Source organism: Podarcis erhardii (genome assembly GCF_964252035.2).
Source record: "Podarcis erhardii genome assembly, chromosome: 6".
Lineage (NCBI taxonomy): Eukaryota > Metazoa > Chordata > Lepidosauria > Squamata > Lacertidae > Podarcis > Podarcis erhardii.
In genome coordinates this window covers 32121593-32145986 of record NC_138510.1, presented here as the reverse complement: position 1 = coordinate 32145986, position 24394 = coordinate 32121593, and the positions used below count along the sequence as shown (strand labels likewise).

At 41.5% G+C, this 24394-nt stretch overlaps 2 protein-coding genes across 4 annotated transcripts in view; both read left to right on the top strand.

The window, feature by feature from the left end:
- The window catches only part of CEP250 (centrosomal protein 250), a 36281-nt gene extending 25913 nt beyond the window's left edge, over window positions 1-10368 (top strand). The window contains 9 exon segments of the mRNA XM_081864714.1: window positions 900-1027; window positions 2670-2790; window positions 3428-3582; window positions 4334-6787; window positions 7548-7676; window positions 7976-8128; window positions 8498-8605; window positions 8840-8887; window positions 9389-10368. Coding sequence (XP_081720840.1) covers window positions 900-1027; window positions 2670-2790; window positions 3428-3582; window positions 4334-6787; window positions 7548-7676; window positions 7976-8128; window positions 8498-8605; window positions 8840-8887; window positions 9389-9670 — 3578 coding nt within the window. The 3' untranslated portion in view covers window positions 9671-10368.
- A 1181-nt stretch (window positions 10369-11549) lies between these two features.
- Window positions 11550-24394, top strand: part of ERGIC3 (ERGIC and golgi 3) — a 21735-nt gene continuing 8890 nt past the window's right edge. For 2 of the 3 annotated variants that reach the window (XM_081864795.1, XM_081864794.1), the window contains exons 1-7: window positions 11550-11683; window positions 16112-16182; window positions 17369-17456; window positions 18453-18572; window positions 18817-18910; window positions 21615-21780; window positions 23305-23362. In XM_081864795.1, the coding sequence (XP_081720921.1) occupies window positions 11596-11683; window positions 16112-16182; window positions 17369-17456; window positions 18453-18572; window positions 18817-18910; window positions 21615-21780; window positions 23305-23362 (685 nt within the window). In that variant the 5' untranslated portion in view covers window positions 11550-11595. The remainder of the gene's footprint in view (window positions 11684-16111; window positions 16183-17368; window positions 17457-18452; window positions 18573-18816; window positions 18911-21614; window positions 21781-23304; window positions 23363-24394) is intronic. The other variant, XM_081864796.1, reaches the window with a different exon arrangement.

Here is a 24394-nt window from a genome sequence, read left to right as displayed (position 1 = left end):
ATCTGAAAGTGCCTATCTTGTTCTTGGTGATTCTTGCCCACTATTACACCTCACTGAGCATGCACAGAAAGTATGAAGCAGGGTCTGATTTTTGTAATTGTCCAGCCACAGGAAATGTTTGACATACAGTTGTACAATTGCCCATACATTTCGTAGTACATCTCTCTTGCTGCACCTGCAGAGTTGGGTTTTTTTTAATAATAACTGGATGGGACTTGCACCTTGCCAACAAGCCCAGCTTATGCACAGCAGAATTGCCATCTCTTTCTCCTTCCTTTCAAAGTAAAAGCAACAGATGTGGCTGTTCTGGAAATAAAATGGTTCAGATGTGCCAAACTGGAACCAGGCAGAAGTGGCTATAGAGCTCACCTCAATAAATGCCATATGATGTGTCAGAAACTACATTCAAAAATGGAATAGCTTTGCTCTGAAACAGCTGCATCTTCAGAGTTTTCGCATTTATACTGGACTTAACAGTAATACTTAGATTCTTCCAGGGAGAAACTGCGTTAACAAGGGTGGCAGGGTAGGGGGCAGATGGACTGGAATGCATACAATTCAAGCACACGGTCATGTGGATCTCCCCACCCCAGAAGTGTGCTCGGGGACACTACAAATAGGCGGTAAATAGGAATCCTCTGTGTCTTTTTGCTATATTTTTCTTGGAATATGCAGTGTCATACATTATTGGTACTATGTCATGCACCTCTTCCATCTCCCCACCCTTATCTTGCACTGAAGAGTTCTTGCATTACAAGAAAAAGTGGACAGTAGCAGCAGCTCCATATCTCTTGCAGCATCTAGTTCTGCCTTCAATGAAAAATAATCCTAGAATTTTCTATATCTTGTCTAACAACCCTTCAGCTAGACGCTGTTACAGAGGAGGTTTATTTCTTCAGAACAGGATAATGGGACGGGACTGTCTTTATCTCAGCTGAAGGACCTTTCTGCTGAGCTTACAGTGGAGAGAGTGGCAGAAGCTATTCAGGACCTGCGGCAAGAACTCTGGCAGACTCGCCTAGAACGGGTAATTGTTTCACTTTCTTAAAAATAAATAAATCATATCACTGTCCTTTCTTGGCATCCAAGCTTAAAAGGATATAGTAAACTTTTGAAACATAAATATATTTCCCATGGATTAAAATAAAAATAAAAAGCATGTAGTTTCAGCCTTACTATAAATCCTCCATGTGGTGCCTAATATACATTAAGTCAGCCTTGGTCAATCTGGTGCTCTCCAGACGTTTTGGTTACAACTCCCATCAGTCTCAACCAGCTGATGGTTGTCATCCAAAACATATGGAGAACACTAGGTTACCCAAGGCTGCACTAAGCACTATAGTAATAATTATCAAGATGTACCATTGTATTGAATTTACTTTTTCACTTGTTGTGTTTAGCAAATGAATCTCTAGCTTGCTTAATATAATAATATATGCCATATCTGTTCTCTGTCATACTAATGGTTCTATGTGGCTCACTAGGAATGGAGATAAATATATGCCTTAAAAATATTATAGTTGGTTCTGTCCATCTGAATTTTCCGCTGCTGCTTGTACTAAAAAATTCTGAGCTTAGCAAAACTTGTTGCTCTGTGATTCAGCTAACATCTGTCTTTTCAATAAACTTTGCTTTCTTTTAGTACAACTAGTTAACAGCTAGATATGCAGGAACTCACAATGCATTTTCCTATCAAAGTGACAAAACTGTGTCCAACAAAGACTGACGACTCTGTCTTCTAAAGCAACTAAGGCAACTGCCTAGGCCTCAATGTATTGGGATTTTGCCGTAGTGCCATTTGCTGTGGAGAGAAGATAACTTTAGGAACATAGGAAGCTGTCATATGCTGAGTCAGACCATAAGTCTATCCAGTTCAGTATTGTCTACATTGACTATCAGGAGCTCTCCAGGGTTTCAGATGGAGAAAATTCCAAGTTCTACACAGCTTTTTACTGCTGACTTGGCCCTAAGATGCTACTGGGGGCCAAACTATATAATACACAGTTTTATGTAACTTTCCCCAGATGTTTTTTATGTTTAATTTTTTAAGAAAAGTAGTTGGTAGACCCTGTAGCCTAGAGTAGAGATTTGGTGGGTGGGGAAGTAGAACAGTGTTTTTCTTAGTAGGCAGTTTTCATCTCACAATTTCTTCTCACAGGAGAAAAAGATTTTGGAACCTCTACTTTTTCCTGCAAAAGGAAAAGTGGTTCAAATGGGGCAATTTTTGAGATAAAAACTAGTTGGCGAAGAAAAGGTTTACAGTATACTTTATACAGAATTCTGTGTGACATATAGTTTGGCCCTGAAAAGGGGGTTTTGTTCATAGTCTTTGGGGGTTCCTGGTCTTTCTCCTTGTTTTACTGTGCTCTTCTTTGGACATGCATATCTTTCCGCAGGGCCTACAAGACAGAGCTGTTCTACCAGGCCTTTGGCCAGGGCACAGCCTGACTCCCTCCTTTGGCAATCTTCACAGAACTCTAGCCCAACGGTTGCCATCAATTTGATTTGAATTAATTTTATAATGGAATGATTTTAGAATGTTGTATTATTTTATTGTTGTTAGCTGCCCTGAGCCCGGCTTCGGCTGGGGAGGGCGGGATATAAATATATTATTATTATTATTATTATTATTATTATTATTATTATTATACCCCTTGCTTTTCTTGCAGGATGAGATGAGAAAGAATTCAGAAAAGCTGAAGCAAGACCTCAGTGAAAAGGAAGCAGAAAGAGACCGCGTCAGTGCCAAAGCCGAAGAGCTTCAAAAGTGGCTAGATCAAAGCCAAGAAGGTATAGACTCCTCATTTTCACTATGGTGCTCAGAAGTGTCATAAATCTCCCAGAAGTAGAGATGTCTGCTCAAAAAGTGGAAGCTGGGGGAAATCCACGATATAAAAAACATTAGATGTCAATAAAACGTGCTGTGTCATGCATAGCAGGGGTTGGAGACAAAAAGATACCCTTTTTATGCAGAAAGTTTTGGGTGAAATATAGGAAGGAATAAAGGGAGGTATCTAGCAGCTGCGGGACATTAAGTTTTCCAGACCAGACATCTACAGTGTTTTTTTTTAGAGAAATGGTTCCAAAATAGTTTCCCTTGCAGGGGACGGGGTCACTGTTCAAAATAGCTGCAGCTTATTATGTTTTTTTGTCTAGTTATGCCATTTCTATCCCACACTTCATTGCCAGGTGCTTTCAGGGTGAAAAGCAAAAAGCAGGTGCACACAATAAAGTTGAACCAATAAAACATTAACCAGCAGTCAAGGTATTCAAGTATGCTCACTTAAATCTATTCATTGTCATATAAGAATATGTAAGTCTCAAAACAATGACCTCTATCTTCACTAGAAGTCTGGAGGAAGAGGTAGATCTTTCACTGGTGCCAAAAACAAAAAATTTACTTTTCTTCTTACATTCTCCATTTCAGAAAAAAATGTGAAAGAAGGCAGACGAGGCTCCCTAGAGTCTGCCTTGAAGGCAGAGGTCATTGCTTTCAAAGAAGAGAATGTGACTTTGCATGGGAAGGTGACTGCTTTGGAGAAGACTCTTGAGAGTACAGAGAAGCAAAGAAAGGATGTAATGGTAAGGCTAGCAGGTGGTCTGCAGAGGTCCAGTTATGAAATTGGACAGACTCATGAATATCTGATGGGGAGTGTTACTGTTCTAGATGTGAGACAGCATCTATTAGGGATTTACTTTCCATCTCTTACAGCTTTTGCAGAGCCATGCCCACTGAACCTACAGCATCCTCTACTTTTTGATAATGCTATACTTATCTCCCACAGCCAGTTTAATGCTTCCAGCTAATTCTTTTGCATTTAACTGCAGGGACTGAACAGTTTTTGATAAGCAACTATCACTAACACAAATGAAGAAAACCCAGAAGAAATAATAATAAAAATAATAAAATTCAGTGAAGTGTCATAGTGCTGTAGTCTTCTATTATTCAGAGTCTGATTTTTAATTAGTGTCTTATGATAAATCAAATAGTTGTTTGCTCCTTGTGTTATTCTGTTATGGCTTAAAAATTCTCTCCATCTGGAAGAGATATTGCATGCCCTCTTGTAAACATTTCAGAAAGTTATTTTCAAATAACTTGTCTATTATGTGAAGTGATGCCACTTCAGCAGAATTTGGTTAAAAAGAGAGGTTATCAGTTCGGTTTTTATGTAAAGCTTATGTTGAAAACCATCCTATTTCCTGTTAATATATATAGTTAATAATAAAAGCAGGGTGGTTTAGCTAACATCATGGCCAGCTTAGCACTCTGCATAAAGAAAGCAAAGAGCTGCAGTTTGCTTCTGCATTTTGAGTAATTATATTTCTGTTTCAGAATGAACGAGACATGCTACAAATGGCCAAGGAAAAGCTGACATGGGAACTGGATCTTCTTCGGGAATCTGTCACAGCCTCTGAAATTCGAGCAAATGCCATGGAGAAGATGAATCAATCCCTAGAACAAGAGCTTCAGGCAACTCTCTCCACTCTCAAAATTAAACAGGAGGAAGCAGAGACTCAACAAAAGAGATTTATGACTTTGCAGCAAGATGCAGAAGTGCGAAAAGGTTTGCAAGAAAATCTGGATTGCCTAACTGTTACTCTAGGAAAAAGAGATGAAGAAATAAAATCCCTGCTACAACAAAACAGAGAACTGGACAGGCACAGGGAAGTGCAAAAATCTGCCGTAGAACATCTCACTAAAGATCTAGAAAAGAGAGAGCAAGAAATTGAATCTCAAAACAAACAGATTAAAGACTTGGGAAAGCAGAATAAAACACAGGAGGCTGCTCTAGAGAGACTGAATAAAGATCTAGAAGAGACACTCCAAAATGTGAAATCTCAACAGGACAAGATCCAAATACTAGAAGACCTGTTACAAAACCAAAGCACTATAATGGAAAGCCTGAATTTGAATCTGGAGCAAAAAGTCAATGAAATGAAAATCATGGAGGAAAAAATCCATATTGCTGAAGAGAATGAGTCAGCACAAATTGGTGCTCTGCTGAAAGAGTTGGGTGACTTGAAAATAAGGTTGAGTGAGAAAGATTGGGAACTCGCATCTCAAAAGCAGCTACTTCAGGAACGGGAAGAACAGGGGGGGAAGCGGGAAAAGTCTCTTCACACCAGCCTAGAACACATGAAGGCCATTCTCAGGAACAAAGAAAGGGAGGTAGAATCCCAGAGGGGACAGATAACAAGATTCCAGCAGTGCGAGGCTCAGCGTGAGAACCATCTCCATGAACTGCAAGAGAAAGTAAAACAGATGACATTCATGTTGACCCAGAAAGATCAAGAGCTTGAGTCACAAAAGCAGCAGATAAAAGAGCTGGAAGGAGAAATGGAAACAGAACTAAAGGCTCTTCGTGAACTTTTGGGTAAGACGGAGGCATCCTTGAAGGAAAAGAACACGGAGTTGGTGTTTCAAATGAAACATGAAGAAGAACTGAAAAGGCAGTTAGGAGTTCTGCTTGGAGATGTCCAGCACAGTGCAGCAGTATTAAAGGAGAGAGATGGTAGTGCAGAGTTTCAGAAAGAGCAAATGCAGCAGCTGAAGCAAAAAGAGCTGCAAGAAACAACTATTGATATGTTGGAGCAACTCAGGGTATTGCTGAAGGAGAGAATGCGAGAAATTGAGTCCCTGAAAGAGCAGCAAGAAGAACACAAGGAGGAGAAAGAAAGGCTTGTGAGAGAAATGCAGACAAATCTTGAATTAGCAGAGCATGCTCAGAGAAATGGTGAGAGGCAACTGGAGTCCTTCAAGGAGGAGAATTGCCAGCTTAAGCAACAAGCGCAAAAAGCAGCAGCACACACTAAATCTCTATTGGAGAAACTGGAGTTGAACAGATCTTCTCTTCAAGACAGAGACAAGGAGATAGAATCTTTACAAGGGCACATAAAGGAACTCTTGAGGCAGAAAGAATTGGAACAGAAAAGTATAGCGAGCCTAAAGCAGGAGCTAGATAAAATGAAGCAATTAATGTCAGAAAAGGAAGATGAGCTTCACAAGCAGGCTGAGCAAATTAGCACATACCAGGTTAAAGTAGACGTCACTCTTGCAGAATTACAGGTATGCCAGAATCGGGCAAGTCATCTGGAGGAAGTAATTAAACAGAGAGAAGAAGAATGTGAGAGAGGCCACCAAAAGCTTCAGCACCAACACAAGCAGTTAAAAGAGGATGAAAAAGAAGACTTTTTAGAAGAAGGGGAGAAAGAGAAGAGAACTCAAGATGAGAGAGTGCAAAGGCTAATGAAAGATGAGATGAAGGAACTTCTTGAGAACATACAGCATCTTCAACATGCACTGAAGAAAAAAGATGAGGAAGCTGAGCGGCAGAGAGAGAAGGTTAAGCAGCTGGAAGAGAGAGTTAGAGTTAAAGAGAAGGAATTGTTAACCTGCAGTGAACAGCTGAAGGAAATTGTTTCTGCTCTGAAATTGGAAGAGAAGGGAGACTGTAATTTACAGAGCTATATCCAAAAAATTGTTATGTGGAAGGAAGAGGAGGCAGCCAAGAACAAGTCTCTTCAGGAAAAGGACCAGCAGTTGCAACGGCAAAATGAAAAAATTCAACACTTGGAAGATGAGAAAAGAGTAAAGAGACAGGAATTTGATCGTCTGACCGTTATTCTGAAACAGACAGAAAGTGAAGAGATAGAATGGAGAGAGAGAGCACAGAAGCTGGGTTTGTCCCTGGCCCAGAGTGAAGAGGCCTTGAGAGCCCTGAGAGAAGAAATGGCTATTGTACAGAGCATGGTTTCGGAAAGGGATAAGGACAGGCTTCATCTTCAAGTAAGGATTTCAGTGGTGGTATTTAAAAACCCTGCAAGTTGATCTGTTATAACAAAGGGGATTGGACAAATTCATGGAGGATAAGGCTGTGAATGACTACTAGAATGATGGCTATGTTCTAGCTCCACTAATGGAGGCAGCACGTCCCTGAATAGCAGGAAATCACCAGTAGAGAGGGTATAGTTGCACTTGTGTCCTGTTTGTGAACTTCCCACAGACATCTGTTTGGCTGCTATGACAGAATGCTGGACTAGATGAACCTTGGGCCTCATTCAGCATGGCTCTTCTTACACACTCTATAAAAATAAAGAAAGATTATATGTCGTGCTAAGGTTGTATCTGTCCTTCAGTTCATTTTGTACTTTGTAGCAGGAGACTGTCTTGGCTAGATAGCATTATAAAAATGGGATTTTAGTGAGGTACCTCTGTGTTGCTCTCCAGATTTTGCTGGACTACAACTCCCATCAGGCCCAGTTATTACAGCTAGTGGCCACGGGTGATGGGAGTTGTAGTCCAGCAACAATGGGTGGGCACCACCTTAGTTACCCCTGCTCTGGGGTGTAATTAGCAGGACGTGAGTAATTCATAAAATGAAGTAGGAGAGAGAAAGAACCCAAGTAGCTGTGGGTTGAACCCTGACAGACACATCCGCATTTAGATATAGTTCACTTGTGCATAACACTCTAGGGACACAGTAATAATGTGTTTAAAAAGTCTGTGTAACTACTTAGATAAGTGAGTAATATGGCTTGTTCCACAGGAGCAGTTAGATACAGCTTCCAGAGCTCTGGAGGAAGAGAAACTAGTTACTAAAGCTCTGGCAAGAGATGCAAGTCTGCTACCCAGAGAAAATGACATGCCAGAAGTAAGGCAAAAGGAGGCTGGAAAGGTAAGATAAAGGAACAGGTGGGAAGGATACCAAAGTAGAGAAGAACACTTGAATTCTGATGTAGAAGGGGGAGTTGTTGAGTTCCCCAATTGATGGCACATGTCTAGTTTAAGGGGCTAATTGCCTGATTCTAAAATTTCCAGTAACAATAGTGCTGAGACAAGGAGCTTCTTTCCAAGAGAAGGAAAAGACTCTGCCCTATCCATGGAGTAAAGTGTCTGTTCTGCATATACTGTATATCAATTCCAGTATCCTTTATGGTCCCTTCTTTACCCCACCCTGTTTTCTTCATCATGCAGGCTGTGAGAAAAGAGGGAGAGCTGACATGGATAGCTGAAAGGAGACTCTTATGCAAACGCCTGCAGCTTCTGCAGCAAGCTGTTGCCAGGCTGGAGAATGATAAACATGGCCTAAAGCAGCACAATATGCAGCTTAGAGGTGCGCTGGAGCAGGTGAGATTACAAAAAGAAGAAGAATCAGACTTAGTTCATGTGCCTCCTCCCCATTTCCCAGTGAAATTTAAACCTACCTTATCACTCATTGCCCACCCCTTAAGATACTGTAACGGTGCCTGCTCCTGATTTTTCCAGTGCAGACTTGTACTGCTTTACTGATTTAATGGGCCGGTGATCTTTTTGTTCTTTTCTCTCATACTCTGTCTTCAGAGATTCAGTGCTTTCTAGAATACCAATGCAACCTAGCCTGCTCAGCTCCTGTGCTTGGGGTCATCCATTTTCACAACCTTCTTCTGCTTTGTCCTGATGATCATTGTCATAGTCTCTTTTGTGAATGCCCTTGCCTGCTTTTTCTCTTGTCTTCAGGTAGAACGTGAACGTAGGAGACTGAAAAGAAGTCATGGAGACCTTTCTCTGAGCTCTGGACTCTCCCAGGCTGATTCTGGCACTCAGAAGGTTCCATCTCTAGCAAAGGTCTGAATACTTGCATACTCTTAAAACCCATCCATTATTTTTGTCCTGTAATATATTTTCTTCTGGATATTAGCATGCTGGTCTCTAAACTCTTTTTCAGTGCTATTGTTGTCTTCAGTTGTCCTTGGATAAATGGGAGAAAAAAATAAATTTCCTCTTTAGTACTTTTCTCCCATGTTGTAGGCATCTTGAAAATAAGCAAGTGGCTGAATCTTGTCACTTTTCTCTCTCTAGGAAGAAATTCAGGTTCTCCATAAGCAACTGGAAGAGTTACAAAAGCAGGTGAGCAGTTCATTTCTGTAGCACTCTGAGGCTTTCAGAATGGTGTGCCTCTTTCTCTACCTTTTCTTCCGTTTTGCATCTCCACTGTAGATGAGCCCCTATAGTAGAGATGGCTAACCTGTAGCATCTGCCCCTACAAGCCGTCCTTTAAAAGTAATAATAATCGGAGCTAACAGAGATTCATTGAAGCATTTTACCATCAGTGGCATCTGGACAAATCTTTTAAGGGAGAGAGGATGTATGCTTCCTCCCCACCTTAATCTGTTGAAAATTTAGTCCCTCCTTTAACATAGCTGTTTATTGCCGATCATATCACTTTGCTCTTGTTCTTGTATAAAATGTTTACTTACATAGCTTACTATGCAAACATTGAAAAATGTTAGAAATGATTAATAATAATAAACCTGGATGATAAAAAATGGGACTGAAGGTGTTCTTTGCTGAGATGCAGAACTGTTGAAAGCAAGATACTCAGAATCAAACTATCTTTTTCTTTTTTAGGTTTCTGTTCTACAAAAGCAGCTGTCACTGGAGCGGAAGCAGAAGCAGGATTATGTTGACTGCTGTGCCAAAACAAGCCAGGAGCTTTCCTGCCTACACCAAGAGCTTTCTGATTCTTTAGCTGCTGTGGCTAAGGAGCCCGAGGCTGCTGTCCTGGAACTGGAGACTCGCAAGTTGGATGAAACCCTGAACCACAGCTTGGCAATAGGCTGGGATGGTTTCTTTTCTGGAAAACAACCAATAAACTCAACACCCAAAACAGTCCAGAAGACCTCAAGATAGCATGAAGGAAATGGCAGGAGTCAGAAGCTCTGCAGAAGTGCCTCCATCAGAACAATCTGGAAAGACTCTTTCATCAACATGAACTTCAACCCACATTGAACTGCATATAATCATTAATATGCAGGGGGCTTCACCTCACTCAACTAAGCCTGGACTCTAGGACCCATGCTGGCAATTTGTCTGTTCATTGTTTGGAGTCAATCATGTTAAAACAAGCTGTGGAATAACAAGAATAGCTGGTGGGCTGCAAAATAAGTAGCTGAAGATATGTATTGTGGAGATTGTGTCATAGAACAGAACTCTGAGCTAAGGATGAGAATCAAACAAAAAAAGAGAACTGAATTTCTGGTGGGGAGAGTAGAAGTGAATTGCTGAAACTGAGTCCTGAGGGAGATGGGAGTTCACTAAAAAAAGTTCCAGCCAGATTTTACATAGAAGTCAGGTCAGAACTGTATGTTGGGGGGGGGGATTCTAACCAAAGCAGCATTATCTGAATTCCTTAATAATTTTATTGGGTAATGAGATTTTTTTCAGAATTGATGTCTTACCCTGTTCTGAAAGCAGCAGCTCATTGTAAAATATTGTTAAAGTTGTTCAATATTTTTGTACTAAATATTTTCTTACTATTTATAAATATATTCACTTTAACTTTTTTAACTCAAATCCCCTTCCACATTAAATATGTCTACTTTACTTGATCACTTCAGTTCCTATCATGTTTGTTTCTGTTTGTTAGGAAGCTGTACTTCCTATGCTGATTTTAGCCCTTAATGTCAGTATAAGGGTATAAGCTTGTGCTGCTGGACCTGCAACTGCAAAAAGAAACACACTCATACCTCTGAAATAAGTATGTGCTTGTCTCATACACTCCTTTTTTGAGATTTTCCCTCAGATCCTGTCACTGGTTGTTTTTGTAATGCACAGTGTCCTTTCTTCACAGCTTCATCAGCATGGCAAGAACTCCTAGGTAAGCTGAGTTAAAATTGCACTCTTATTTTATGTGAAACTTCTCTTTTTAAGTTTGCTTATTCCAGTAACTGCCCATGATCCCCATTTTGCTGGCTGGGAGAGCAGAGTTTGGTAGAAAGTTGCTTTTACAGTCTATTTTCGGGTTACACAGTCTGAAGCCAGGTACCATATCATCTGAAACATACTCCTGTTTATCTATAAAAAATTAACTTGCCGTATATCAAATTGATCTCAGACTAGGGTTCATTTAAGACAAGTAATCCATCAAGAAAGAGATAATTTCTCCAATTTATTGTTTTATCTTAAATACAGAGTGACTAGTTCCTCTAGCACAGGGGTGGGGAACCTTTATTCTCCTGTAGTTGTCCTGGTACCACTTTTCCTACTCAGGCAAGAAAGAGAAAAACAGAACTGGATATCACTAGCATGTTTAATGAGAGGTGCAGGCTAAAGCTGGTCTGGGTGTCCAGCCAAAAACCTCTCCTACAAAATGTTCGGGTTGCCAACAAAAGTACGTCTTCTTCAATTGATCCCCCAAAGCCCTTTCCATTCCGCAGAATGCAGAATATATATATACACACACCCCTGGCAAAACCACTGCATTCATTCCTCTCTACATGGAAACAAGCCCCTTTCTTTCAATGGGACTTCCATTTTCAGTTGTCGCTTTAGGATTGCGGTTCACAACCCGAGTTGGGGTGAGGGGAGAGGAAAAACCCCCGTTGCTACTTTTAAATTCCTTGATGAGGAGGGAAATACGCTGTCCGGCCAGGGCTGCACTAAAAATCCTAACCGTCTAAAAAAAGCGGGACCGCATGTCTTCTTAGGGGGGTTGTACGGCATCCCACTCCTCTCTATCGTGGCTGCCATAGCAACGGGGGGCGGAGCGGCAGAGCCCCAACCGGAAGCAGGTTGTTTTTCCGGGTCACGGGGAGGGCGGGGTGGGAGTGCCCGTCATGGAGTCGCTCGGGAGGCTGAAGCGGTTCGATGCGTTTCCCAAGACGCTGGAGGATTTTCGGGTTAAGACCTGCGGCGGGGCGCTCGGTGAGAGGCGTCGCTTGCGGGGGGGGGGCGGCCTAAATTGTGCTCCGGCGAGGAGCGCCTTCCTTGCGGCGGGAGCGGTCTTGCGGCTCGCGGGACTCAGACGCGACTTCACTCACGCTGTGCTGCTTTCATTTGCGTGTCCCGTGTGCGAGTCTGTTACGTGCAGTCGCGTGTTCGCGTGTTCAGGTGACGGGCTTGGTTCTCACGTGATGTTTCATCACTTTAGCGACTTGCAGCTGAGCTTTCCTTCCCGGAAAGCCTCTCGTGGTTGAGATGTGGCCCTTCTGTCTACGGTGTTTTTAATCCGCGCTGGTTTACTCGCACGTGTAAGTCTCCTCGATGGCAGCGGCAGCAGCATCAGGAAGGCTGGGCATGTGGGTGCGAATGAACCAGCTCTGGAAGAGATGCAAAACATATAGGAAGCGGCGTCCTTTTACTATACTGCTCCGAGCGGCATAGCAGGTGTGTGGTCGGTTTGGTTGTTGTGCAGAGCCTCTTCGTGATCAGGCAGGAGTGGGAAGAGGACTAATTCTCAAGAGATGCCCTTAGTCAACTCAAGACAGCGACTGGTTTAAAGAGATTTTAGTATTTAATCAGGAAATGTCTTGGGTAACACTCCTTCAGTTTAATAATAATAATAATAATAATAATAATAATAATAATAATTTATTATTTGTACCCCGCCCATCTGGCTGGGTTTCCCCAGCCACTCTGGGCGGCTTCCAACAAAGATGAAAAATACACTAAAATGTCACATATTAAAAACTTCCCTGAACAGGGCTGCCTTCAGATGTCTTCTGAATGTCAAAACAAAACAAATTCCTTCCAGTAGCACCTTAAAGACCAACTAAGTCAGTTCTTGGTATGAGCTTTCATGTGCATGCACACTTCTTCAGATACACTGAAACAGAAGTTTTATCTGAAGAAGTGTGCATGCACACGAAAGCTCATACCAAGAACTGACTTAGTTGGTCTTTAAGGTGCTACTGGAAGGAATTTGTTTTGTTTTGACTATGGCAGACCAACACGGCTACCTATCTGTTCTGAATGTCAGGTAGTTGTTTATCGCTTTGACATCTGATGGGAGGGCATTTAGTAAACTTACTCTCCAGCAGATGTCTTTTGCTAGCCTGGCTTGTTAAGAGTCTCCAGTATTTCCATGCTGGCTGCAGAGGATGGGAATCTCCCATTTTTGTGTGCCCATTATGAAGACGCAAGAAACTAGTCTCTTAGCAACTAGTTAGAAATCTATCAAGTGTGCTGGCAGAGGAAGAAAAGAGCTTAAGGGAACCATCTTCCCTTTCTGCTCATCCAACATAAAAACCAAGCAGAGAAATCCATTGCTTCTCTACTAGCCCACTATGCTCTCCCCCTACCTCACTTTCTCTTATTAATAAAACCTTAGTTCTGTAAACACCTACAGGGAAAGGAGTAAGAGGGTAAATCAAACCCCTAGCAAGTCTTGATGGAGCAGTATAGCTACCATTGCTACCACAGTACCACAGCTTGTGCTGAGGAAGCCCCTTTCCTGTTCAGTGGTACCTCGGGTTAAGAACTTAATTTGTTCCGGAGGTCCGTTCTTAAGATGAAACTGTTCTTAACCTGAAGCACCACTTTAGCTAATGGAGCCTTGTGCTGCTAGAGCACAATTTCTGTTCTCATCCTGAAGCAAAGTTCTTAACCCGAGGTACTATTTCTGGGTTAGCAGAGTCTGTAACCTGAAGCATATGTAACCTGAGGTAGCACTGTACTATCTCTTGTGGCAGCAAGGCTAGCTCAGAATCCAGTTGGTCTTTTGCCAGCCTAGTTTCAGCCCTCGAATGCTCTGTTTCATGGGTTTCCCCATGGCTACTACCTTCAATAATATCCATCTGCCATTTGAGGTGGAGTCACAGATAGAGTCAGGCAGGCTGGGTAGAGGGACAGTTGGCCCTATTCACACCCCTATTCAACATTGCAGATTGAGGAGTTGGATTACTCTCTAAACTCTACTGGACAGTATGGGGCTAACTTCTGAGTAAATATGCATAGGATTTCCCTGCAAGGCTGGATTTTCCATCTATTTTTGCTATTTTCCTGGTAGATACCAACACTGAACCAGCATAGTTTATATTTATAAATAAGCACATTGGAAGCTTTATACAAAACTTTTTGTAGTATTTCTTTGCATGTTCATATGGCTATACGAGGGGTTTTCAGCCAGTGTGCCATGGTGCCTGGGTTGCCTTGAATGGTGGTCAGGGGTGTTGCAGGCAACACTGGCCTCTGCCCTTCTTTCCTTCCCTCCCTCCTCTGATGCCCTCTCACGTCTTTGCCTCCCCAAGGCTTACACAGCTGTTTGTTGCAGCAGCCCTGGCTTCAAGCTCCCCAGGCAAATTGTGCCTCTGGAGAGGAGAGGAGAAGAGGCTGAGGGAACACTCCAGAAAGGCAGGTGTTCAAAAAGGGCTGAGGGGCTGCTGGCTCTGCAGGCAAAAGTTGACATAACTGGGATCCTAAGTCCCACAGAGGTGCTACAGAAAGGATGTAGTTGGGTCAAGGGAGCCGTAGACTTGAAAAGGTTGAGAACCTCTGTGCTATACTATTCAGAAAAGCCTATTGCATGTATCTTCCTTTATAAGAAAGTTACTGTATTTTTCGCTCTATAGGACACACTTTTTCCCCTCCAAAAATGAAGGGGAAATGTGTGTGCATCCTATGGAGCGAATGCAGGCTTTTGCTGAAGCCTGGAGAGCGAGAGGGGTCGGTGCGCTCCAGGCTTCAGGAAGCTATCCGCAAGCCTTGGGAGCCCAGCGGGAACTCCCGCCGTGCTCCCAAGGCTTGCAGATAGCAGCCTGTTCTGGGGGCTGGGGGGGAATAAGAATTTTTTTCTTTATTCCCCCCCCCCAAAAAAAACTAGGTGCGCCCTATGGGCCAGTGAGCTCTATAGAGCGAAAAATACGGTAATGCCCTATAGATGAGGGTAAATAACTCATAAGACCTAGTATGCCTTTGACTTAAATTAAACTGTTGGATTAGCACCCATCTTCTAATAGTAACAGAACTGGAACCCTTGCCTGGCACCTTCACTCCATATCTTTAAACACCAAGTGAAAACATTTCTCTTTAAACAGGCCTTGGGCTAATTAACATTCTATGTCCCTTTAAATGTGTTAGGGGTGTTATTGGTTTGCTTTTCTTTTTGTTTTATTATTTATTTTGTGTTCTTATTCATTTTTGCTGTTGTAAACCACCCTGGGATCTTCAGACTAAGGGCAGTATACAAATTGAATAAATAAGAACAATAACAATAGTGAAGCCGCAACTTCCAACCAAAGGACAACATACTTACTATGTATTTTTAAAAAAATCCACCCCTGTTTAGTATGTAATCAGTTTGTTCCAGGAAACAATGCCTAAGCCAACAACCTGCTTGCTGTGCTTTCTAGCGGCTTTCTACTGCACAGTAGATTATTTTTGGAGAGAACCTTGGGGCTTATTTGCCAAGTGTTGTATTCTAATTGGTGCTTGTTTTGAGAGCACACCTCTTTTACTGAACACAGGAAACAAGGAAGTAGGATTTTCTTCCTTTTATCTTTTACTTTGGTGTAATTCCAGTTCCTTGGAAGTAGTTAAGCAGGAAAAGAATTAAAACTGATTCTACCAAGATGCTTCATTCTGTTCTTAATGGTTTTTGTTTTATTGTATTCATATTATTGTACACTGCCCTGATATTTTATGAGAGGGCAGTATACAAATACTTTTACAAATACATAAAGAGAAGAGATTTTTAGTGGGTGGATTGAAGACGTAATGACCACTAAAGTAGAAAGTGATCACTTAATCTAACTTAGGCCACTCAAGTACATATCTGTTAAGGCTGGGTGATATCTGGTTTTCAGCATCATGATCTATCAACAGCTAAATATAGCTGTCTGAAAAGTATCTCGGCTGTGTCTTCCTCCCCACCTTTCTGGGCTGGAGAAGAGTGCAGCATTTTGCAAAGGGTTCAGGGATATTTTTCAGCATGCTGAACAATTCATGTGGGGGTGCTGACCAGGTCTGTTGAGCCTTGCAATCAAACTAAATGTACTAAGAGTGTACCGGCAAAAGAACACATGCAGAGCTCTCTTGTTTGCTGTGTGTTTCATGGAAAGATTAGAGGTGATGGGCATCAGATTTTTGAGAAAGCTTATCTGACTGTTAATCTTCATGAGTTCATTATTTAGAAGATATCAAATCAGTTCCTGCTATCTCCAGGAAAAGACCCATTTGAAACCCAGGAGAGCCACTGTCATTCAGTAAAGACAATATCAAGCTAGAGGAACCAATAGTGTGACTTGGTATAAGTCAGCTTCCTATGTTCCCTAAAATATTGATAAGATCATGTGTAGTAGAAGTTGCAAGATATGACAATATGTTACTTGTGTTTTCCCTTTTCTCTCTCTGTAGTAACTGTAGTCAGTGGACTTGTCATGCTCTTACTGTTCTTCTCGGAGCTCCAGTACTATCTCACAAAGGAGGTAAATAAGTCTGTTTTTCTCATCCCCTGTGCACACACTCCCAAATACAGATTTTGCTTTGTCTTTTTTTTATGCTAGAGATTTCGATAATTGTGGATAGTGTGCTAGACTAAGGCTGAAGCGATCCAGCCATGATGCTCATGGAGTTATTTGGAACATAGGAAGCTGCTTTCTACCAAGTCAGGTCATTGATGGGCCAGCCACCATCTTTTAGCCAAACTTACTTACCTCACAGAATGGTTGGGAAGATAAAGGGGAATCCAGCAAAGTCGTTGGGTGAGCAGAGCAGCTTCCATTCACGCAATGGAAGTTCACCTTCCCCTCCTCCCCCTGCACCCGTGCCATCTGCTCCAGAGGGTTGGAAGAACCTCAAGCAGATTGAAGGAAGAGATGGAGAAGTTTCATTGCATGAATGAAAGTTGCTTTACTTGTGCAATTACTTCGTTAGATGTCTCCTTGAATTACTTGAGGACAGGGTGGAATAATAGTCAAATACTAGCCACAGCTTTAGTGTACAGTTTATGTAAAAAATCAACCAGAATTTTCATTCATGCTTTAGCTTAGGTTTCCTAACTATTTTTGAATAGTCTTTTATTCTATAATGGGATAAAATAGACTTAGAAAATCTCCTGCCTCAGCCTGCATGCTTAGTGTCAAACCTTTGGTGTTGTTTTCATAGATTAATGCAGTTGGAATTGTAAGATGCTATGCTGTCCCTATATAAACAATATTTTACTTGCTTGCTCATTTAAGATCCTCCATCTAGGCCTCTTTCACACTTGCTTAATCAAAGGGAGAAATCAATATTGTTATTATTTTTTCCACTCTGAAGGCGTCCTACCAATGATCATTGTGCCTCAATGGGTTTTTTTCTTTCTTCACTACATACAGTTTCAGAAAGAGGAGCAAGATAGAGATCTAGTCCATGTTCTGGGATTTGGTCATGATTGTGCCTTAAACTAAAGTCTATAATTCTGTTAGCCTGGTTATTCTAATTCTTATTCATGTCGACCTCTGACACTGTTTCTCTTAACGTTCCTGGAAATTTCCCTCCCTTTTTAGTTCGCTGAATGTGGAATGCTTATAAACAAACATTTACAAATCTGAACAGATGAAAATAAAACTGATTTATTTTTTATTTTTATTTTTTTGCAATTAGGTGACTTTTCATTTTCTTCATTTTTAGATTCACCCAGAATTATATGTTGACAAATCAAGGGGAGACAAACTACGGATAAACATAGATGTTTCCTTTCCACATATGCCGTGTGCTTGTGAGTATCTTCTTTAACACTTGGCTTTTAATTATATGAAACCATGACAATATGGTATGGCTTGGCACATGGCTTGGCACATCTCATAGCACATTATATAACTTACATGAACTTCATTGGAGTTGGTCATAAACGTCTTTACAGAGAAAATGAGTGAGACACCAGGGGTTCAACCTGGTCCCTTACACAGAATGCCATTTTCTGTTCCTCTAGTGCAGGCTTCCTCAGACTCAGCCCTCCAAATGTTTTTGGCCTACAACTCCCAAGATCCCTAGCTAGCAGGACCAGTGGTCAGGGGTGATAGGAATTATAGTCTCAAAACGTCTGGAGGGCTGAGGTTGAGGAAGCCTGCTCTAGTGAATTATTGTCCCTTCCCTGTGCCCAGCTAATGTGGATATAAGGGGTCTACATTGCTGTTTTTGGATGCTTAGTCCTCTCATCAAATCCTCTTCAGTGAATTGGCCTAATTCTTAGAAAGGTCCTCTCAGAAAACCTTTATATTTTGTACCATTTGATATTTGATAGCTCAGTGGGTATATCACAGTGGTGGGGGACTTCGGCCCACAGGCCTGATTAGGTTTACCTGGCCTCCTCATTTGGCCTGCAAGGCCATTTTGGCCAAGCAATGCCCACTTGCCATCGCTTATGGTATCAGGTGTGGTGCAAGGAAAGATGTGGCTGAACTGAAGGGAGGTTTGCAGGCACTGACAATCAGCTGATTGACGGCGTCAGTAAAGCCCTGTGAAGAGTGCTTTCCAAGTGCTGCTGATTAGCAGTGCCTGCTGTGCATGATATAATTTCAAACGATGTGGCTTGACAGGTGATTGGCAGGTGGGTGTCCCCCCACACTTGTAGCCCTTGGCTCTTGGAAGTGGGGGAGAGAAGGATGTGGCTTATCTCCCAGAGCCAGATCCGCACCCCTGGTTTATCATAAAGTAAAGGAATCATCTGATGTCTCAAGAAATCTGCCTTCGCTTGTCCATTCTTGTTTTTCAGATTTGAGCATTGATGCAATGGACGTAGCTGGAGAGCAACAGCTAGACGTTGAACACAACCTCTACAAGCAGCGCTTGGATAAAGATGGCAAGCATGTGACTCCAGAGGCAGAAAGACATGGTAGAATACACTGCTCCCCCCGTGTGGGAACAGTATTGCAGACAAGATGCTAATACTGTGGCATCTGATTTAAAGGCAGCTAAAGTGAGAAGCTCACACTCTTGTCTACTGTAGGGCCAGACATTTGCTGCTTCTCATGGAGGTGCACCACTGCTAACAATGGTTGGGTGTGCTTTAGATTGATAGTTCCATGCTGGGAATCTGGGGGTTGCTAGTACAAGGACCTTGTCTGTCTTTGTTTCAGAGTTGGGAAAAGAAGAGGAGATACTGTTTGATCCAAACTCTTTAGACCCTGATCGATGTGAAAGTTGTTACGGGGCAGAATCTGAGGACATCAGGTATGCCTTAATTCCCTCGCTATTACCTAGAGGCAAAGAGATGAAGTTGGGAGGGAGCTGCATAATCACAGCATTTCCTGAACCTTCTAGGAAGGAGTGAGCTCCAGATTGCTTTTAGTCAAACACCATGTGCTCTACTATTCTGCTTACTCTGGAGGTCAGGTTGAGGATGATACTGGTTTCCTCATAGTTAATTGGAAGAGAGGATAAATAGGCAATGCGTAGATTTCATTAACCTTCTGTCTTTCGGATAACAATGGGCCGGCTGCATTTAATATTTATTTTAAATTGTTGTAACCTGTCCTGGGATCTTAGGTTGAAGGGTGGGTAAAGAATTAAAATAAATACAAAATCATCATAAGATGATGATGGTGATTTGTTATTATTATTCTATGTACAGAGCTCTGCAATGGTTCAGGTTGCCTGTTTCACCGATTAGAAAGGTCCTGCAGGTTGCTTCTGTGAGTGAAGCCATAGAATGATGAAGAGGTTACCACTTGTCTGTCAGCCATGTGCTAGTAATCTGGGAACAGCTCAGCATGCTGCATCTGAGATAGGGAGATACATTTTTCCACATTATTTTACTTATGGGAAGACCTATGGGGCACATCTTTTTGTGTCCCTGCTGGTGGCTATTTCTTGCTCAGCAACCTTCGCCCTCTCCCAGCTGTGAGTTTTCTGAAGCTCCGTGAAGCACACAGGAAGCAACTGGCAGGGTTTACACAGCTTAGTCCATTTCAGATGGAAGTATAGACTTTTATGACTTCCGGGTTAGCGCGAACGGCTAATGGCGGATTCCCTCCGAGCTCCGGAGGGAATCGGCTCTGCTGAGGACGGGTCTTGCCGTGCCGGCGACACGGGGACCCTCAGAAACCGCAGGCGCGGAAGCCTGCGGACTTGGTGACTCGGTGGGCACCTTAAGCGCCCTCCCCGACCCACGAAGAGCCTTTTTAAAGGCTGCGGAGAGGGTACGGAGAGTGGCGTGGTGCTGAGAGTAGACCGCTACCTCAGCAGAGCGAAGCCGCAAGCCATGGCCGGAGAGCGCTGACTTTCTTCCCAAAATTTGGACTGGATAACAAAGGACCCGTGAGTAGTGGAATTTGGACTTTAAAAATTTTATCCTGTGAATTCGGCACGATCGGGGGATGTGTTAAAGGGAAGTCCGCACCCCCTCTACTTATAGACGTTTCAAAGCAAGGAACGGAGAATTAAGGCGGAATGAATACTGTTTTGATGATTTAAAAGTTTCTCACAAATTTGATAGAACAAGATTTTTGTGCTGGAGAGAAAGGGAATTTGGAACTTTGTGTGTATCCCCCCCAAAAAACCCGGGAGTGTCCTATTTGGGTCCCGGAGGAAGAAGTGAAAGGAGTTTGACAGCTGTCAAAGAAGCTGTCAAACGGGCGGACAAAGTAAAGAATTTTGCTATTTAATGACTCTTGGAATTAAAGCTGATACATTTGGACTGAGGCGATTGGAAACAAAGTATTGATAATAACAAAGTAACAGATTATTGGAAAAGGACTACTAAATAACTGAAAGCCCCCTAGGGGGAATTAGTGACATTACAATGGCTGCAGAGGGAAAATTACTGGCGGAGATAGAAAAAATGTTTTTTCTCGTGGGAATCCTGCAGGAGCAGAGTATGGCTCTGAGTAAAGTTTTTATGACCTTGAATCTTGAAACAAACAACTCTGCTGAATGCACAAAGGAGATGTACGATAAAAATTCTGCAGCTGAGCAGGAAGAGATGCCTTTGGAATTGACAGAGAAAAAAGAAGGAGTTCAGACACTACAAGTGGAAAATATCAACCAGAAATCTGCAGCGTTAGAGTATGAGCAAGAAGACCTCTGGATTACAGACCTGCGAAAGATGAGAAAGAAGAAGAGAGAAGCCCCTGGAGTATTTGGAATATTAAAACTAGAAAGAACAAAGCAATATGATTGGGACTTTTCTCTTGAGTATGGAAAACTAGATGGTCTTTCGCAGCAAACACTCTTCAACATTCTGAATGAAAGAAAATATGATCTGACTCTGACTGAACTCCTTCGGGGTCTTAGGACCATCAAAGAGGACTACCAATATAGCTGGCAGAGAGGGACTGACAGAGAATCAGACGCCTCGGACGTGAGGAATCCGGGCTAGAAATATTTTTTGTTTGTTTTCTGGACATTGGTCTAGGAAGGGACAGAAACCGGGGCAGGGGGGGGAGAGAATAGAATTATAAAATGTTATGTTTTGTTTTACTTGGTCAATGTGACCTATAATTAATATAATAAAGGGAAAATTTGTGAAGGGGAAGTTAGATCGACCTTAAAAAAAAAGAAATTAATGATTATAAGAGAATTGGATAGTTGAATATAGATAAACAAAAGATTTTAATTTTTAAAAGCAATGTGAATATCTTTAAGAGGTTAGGTAAGAACTTGCTGAATTAATTTTGGAATTGGGATGTAAGAGGAGGGGGTGGGGGGAAGTCAATGAAAGTGGGTAAAGAAACTTAGGGTATGTAATTGTATTTGTGTGTTTGTTTGTCTTTGTCTTTGTGTGTGTGTCTGTTGTTATAAAATGTAAAAACCCAATAAAAATTATTTAAAAAAAAAAAAAAAAAAAGTATAGACTTTTATGAAGAACGCCATTTTCTTACTATGTGGTTCATAGGTGACCATTTTTGCTGATTTACATGCTTATTCTTTTTCACAGATGCTGTAATACTTGTGACGATGTGAGAGAAGCATACAGGCGGCGTGGCTGGGCTTTCAAAAATCCAGACACAATAGAACAATGCAAGAGAGAAGGGTTTAGCCAGAAAATGCAGGAGCAGAAAAATGAAGGCTGCAAAGTATATGGCTTCTTAGAAGTCAACAAAGTAAGTGAGTCAATTTTTATCACCTTACTCCAAAAGGTATATTGAAATCCCAGTGACACAAGTGACCAAGAAACAAGGGAAACTAGAAAAATGGGATCCGCACTCTGGTGTTGCCATAGTTTGAGTGTCAGTCTCTAGATTTTTGCAGGCATGCATATTACTGTTGAGCAACATACAAGATAGATACCACGTAGAATAGAAATTAATATAGTGATTAGCAAAAGTTCACTGCCAGTTTTAGAGCCAGAACGTAAACTCTTTATTTAACCCCATGGAGAATACGGGTTGCATGTGGAGTATGCTTTTATACGCTTTGGTCTACCACAAGTTTTTGGCAGCTTAAATCTTTACTGTACTTTGTTTAATCTTACAAAGAGGAATGCCAGTGTCTCCCTCTAAGCTCTCTTCCAGATTCCTTATAAGTTAGATAGTTCCTAATAAAACTGCTTATTCCTTCAGTATTTGGCACTAGCTTCTCTCCTGTAACTGACACCTCTGTAGCAGGAAGTGACTTTTTCGGACCAAATTTACATATGTAGACTACTAAATACTAGGTTGTATCGCTAAATGATAGCTTGTACCACTTCAGACTTCTGGGTGAAGGGTACTTCATTTCTGAATATAACATATATACATTTCTGTGTACCCAACATACACAATAGGGAGACCAGGCTAGAATCTTTTCTTTGATTTGTGATAGTATTCAGACCAGTTTTATTCATCATATGAGGGGGGATGGATCTAGCCCTGTTTGCTTTCTTCTGTGCTAATCTACTTTCAAATAGTGTGGTTTTGATGGAGGGAAAGATTCAAAAATGTGGTTCCCCACTTGCAGACTGCTGGATTTTGTGGGTTTGGGGTTTTGTTTTGTTTTTACTTAATATTACATATCTTTGGCAAAGATTGAGATGGTGCCATAAAAACATTACTTCCAATCCAGAGGACCTGATTAGTTTATGAACATGTGAGCTGATTTACTTCCATGAAGGAAATGTATGTGAAGTCCAAAAGCAGTAAGCCTGGAATGGGGAAAGGGAGCTACTTCTGATGAGAGGGGCTGTTTTTCCCCCAAAGGCTTCCATGAGTCCAGAGTATGTGGTGATGCATAGTTTGGGCTGTATCTGTTCAAGTTGAGTATTCTTATCTCTTCAGTGGTCAGTGTAGCAAGCAATCTGCATTTGCAGTTTGGAGGAGGGGTTCAAAGCCTTGGATATCATTTTTGTATCTTTCTCAATTTGGTGTCTCTAAAATATCAACTGTATGTTGATATAGTAATTCTCATAATAAAGACTGACTGTTTTCAATTTGCAGAGAAAGGCAATAAGATTTGTACATTGCTGTGCTTTGGACATTAGCAACTCCTGCTTGGATCTAGTTTGGGTGAAAGTGTATTGAAATACAGTATATATGTTAAACACTTCACCTTCACATTCCTTTTTAAGTTTTACAGCTTCACTTTTAAAAGTTGTTACAATCTTCTATGGAGAGCAGGGCAGTTTAATAAAATGTAGCTGTCTTTTACAGGTAGCTGGCAATTTTCACTTTGCACCAGGAAAAAGCTTTCAGCAATCTCATGTTCATGGTAAAGTAGTTTCCATTCTTCTGAGTGGGTTTTTTGTAATGTTCCCTTTTTACTAAATATCAGGAAATAATTGTAACTCATGCACTAAAGTAGATATATAGAATATACAGTTAAGGAGGAACTTTCTGAAGGGATGTTCTGAGAAGTATGTTGGAAAACTGTGATGTTTCTATTCACATGAGGAAAAAAAGTTGTAACATTAGATCCTTTGAGGCAGTGCCTTTCTTCTAAAATGGGTTTTTATCAATAGCCACTTCTGTCCTGGCAGTGGTAAGACTAGCATTTCAAAGCAGTTCAAATCCTGTTAATAATATGCTTCCTTATATACAGGGTTATTTGACAACATAAATGTTTTAAGTAATGAAATTTAAAATATTGTTATCCTCAGAGCCACGCCGCTCAGAGTGGCTTACAAAATTAAACAAAAAATAAGCACAAGTATACTTACCATGCACAGCACACATTATATTTCAAAACAAATAAATAGGATATTTTAAGACCAAGATTGAAATTGCATGCAGTAGTTTGAAGCATCAAAATTTTAAAGCATACATTTTATGGCAGGCTGTAGCATAGTTCTGTGAGCATGCTGAGCTTATTCCATTGCCATACAAGACGAGCGGAAATTCGGCTTGAATGTGCACTTCCAGTATGTTAAGATTTTGATACAAATGTTAGACTAGATCGACTAACACAGTTCAGGAAAAAAGTGCTTTGGCATCTGCAGCTTTTTCAAAATTCAGAATGCACATAATGCATGTATATACTGTCTGCAATCACTGTCTGAAGGTTTCCTCTTCAATTTTGTACTGAATATTCTCCATTTCTGGTTTTCACTCTTGCAACATAGAAATGGTTCTTGCCAAAGTTTCTGTGTGACAGTGCTATAGAACAGTGGAGTGTGGGGAACCTTTGGCCTGGCATGGGTCCCAATGTTAGACTGTAAAACTGTTTTCCTCAGAACACGTCCAGCTGCATTATGTGATCTCAGGTGTGGGCAGGTAGAAATGTGGCTGGATCAGCTGCAGAACT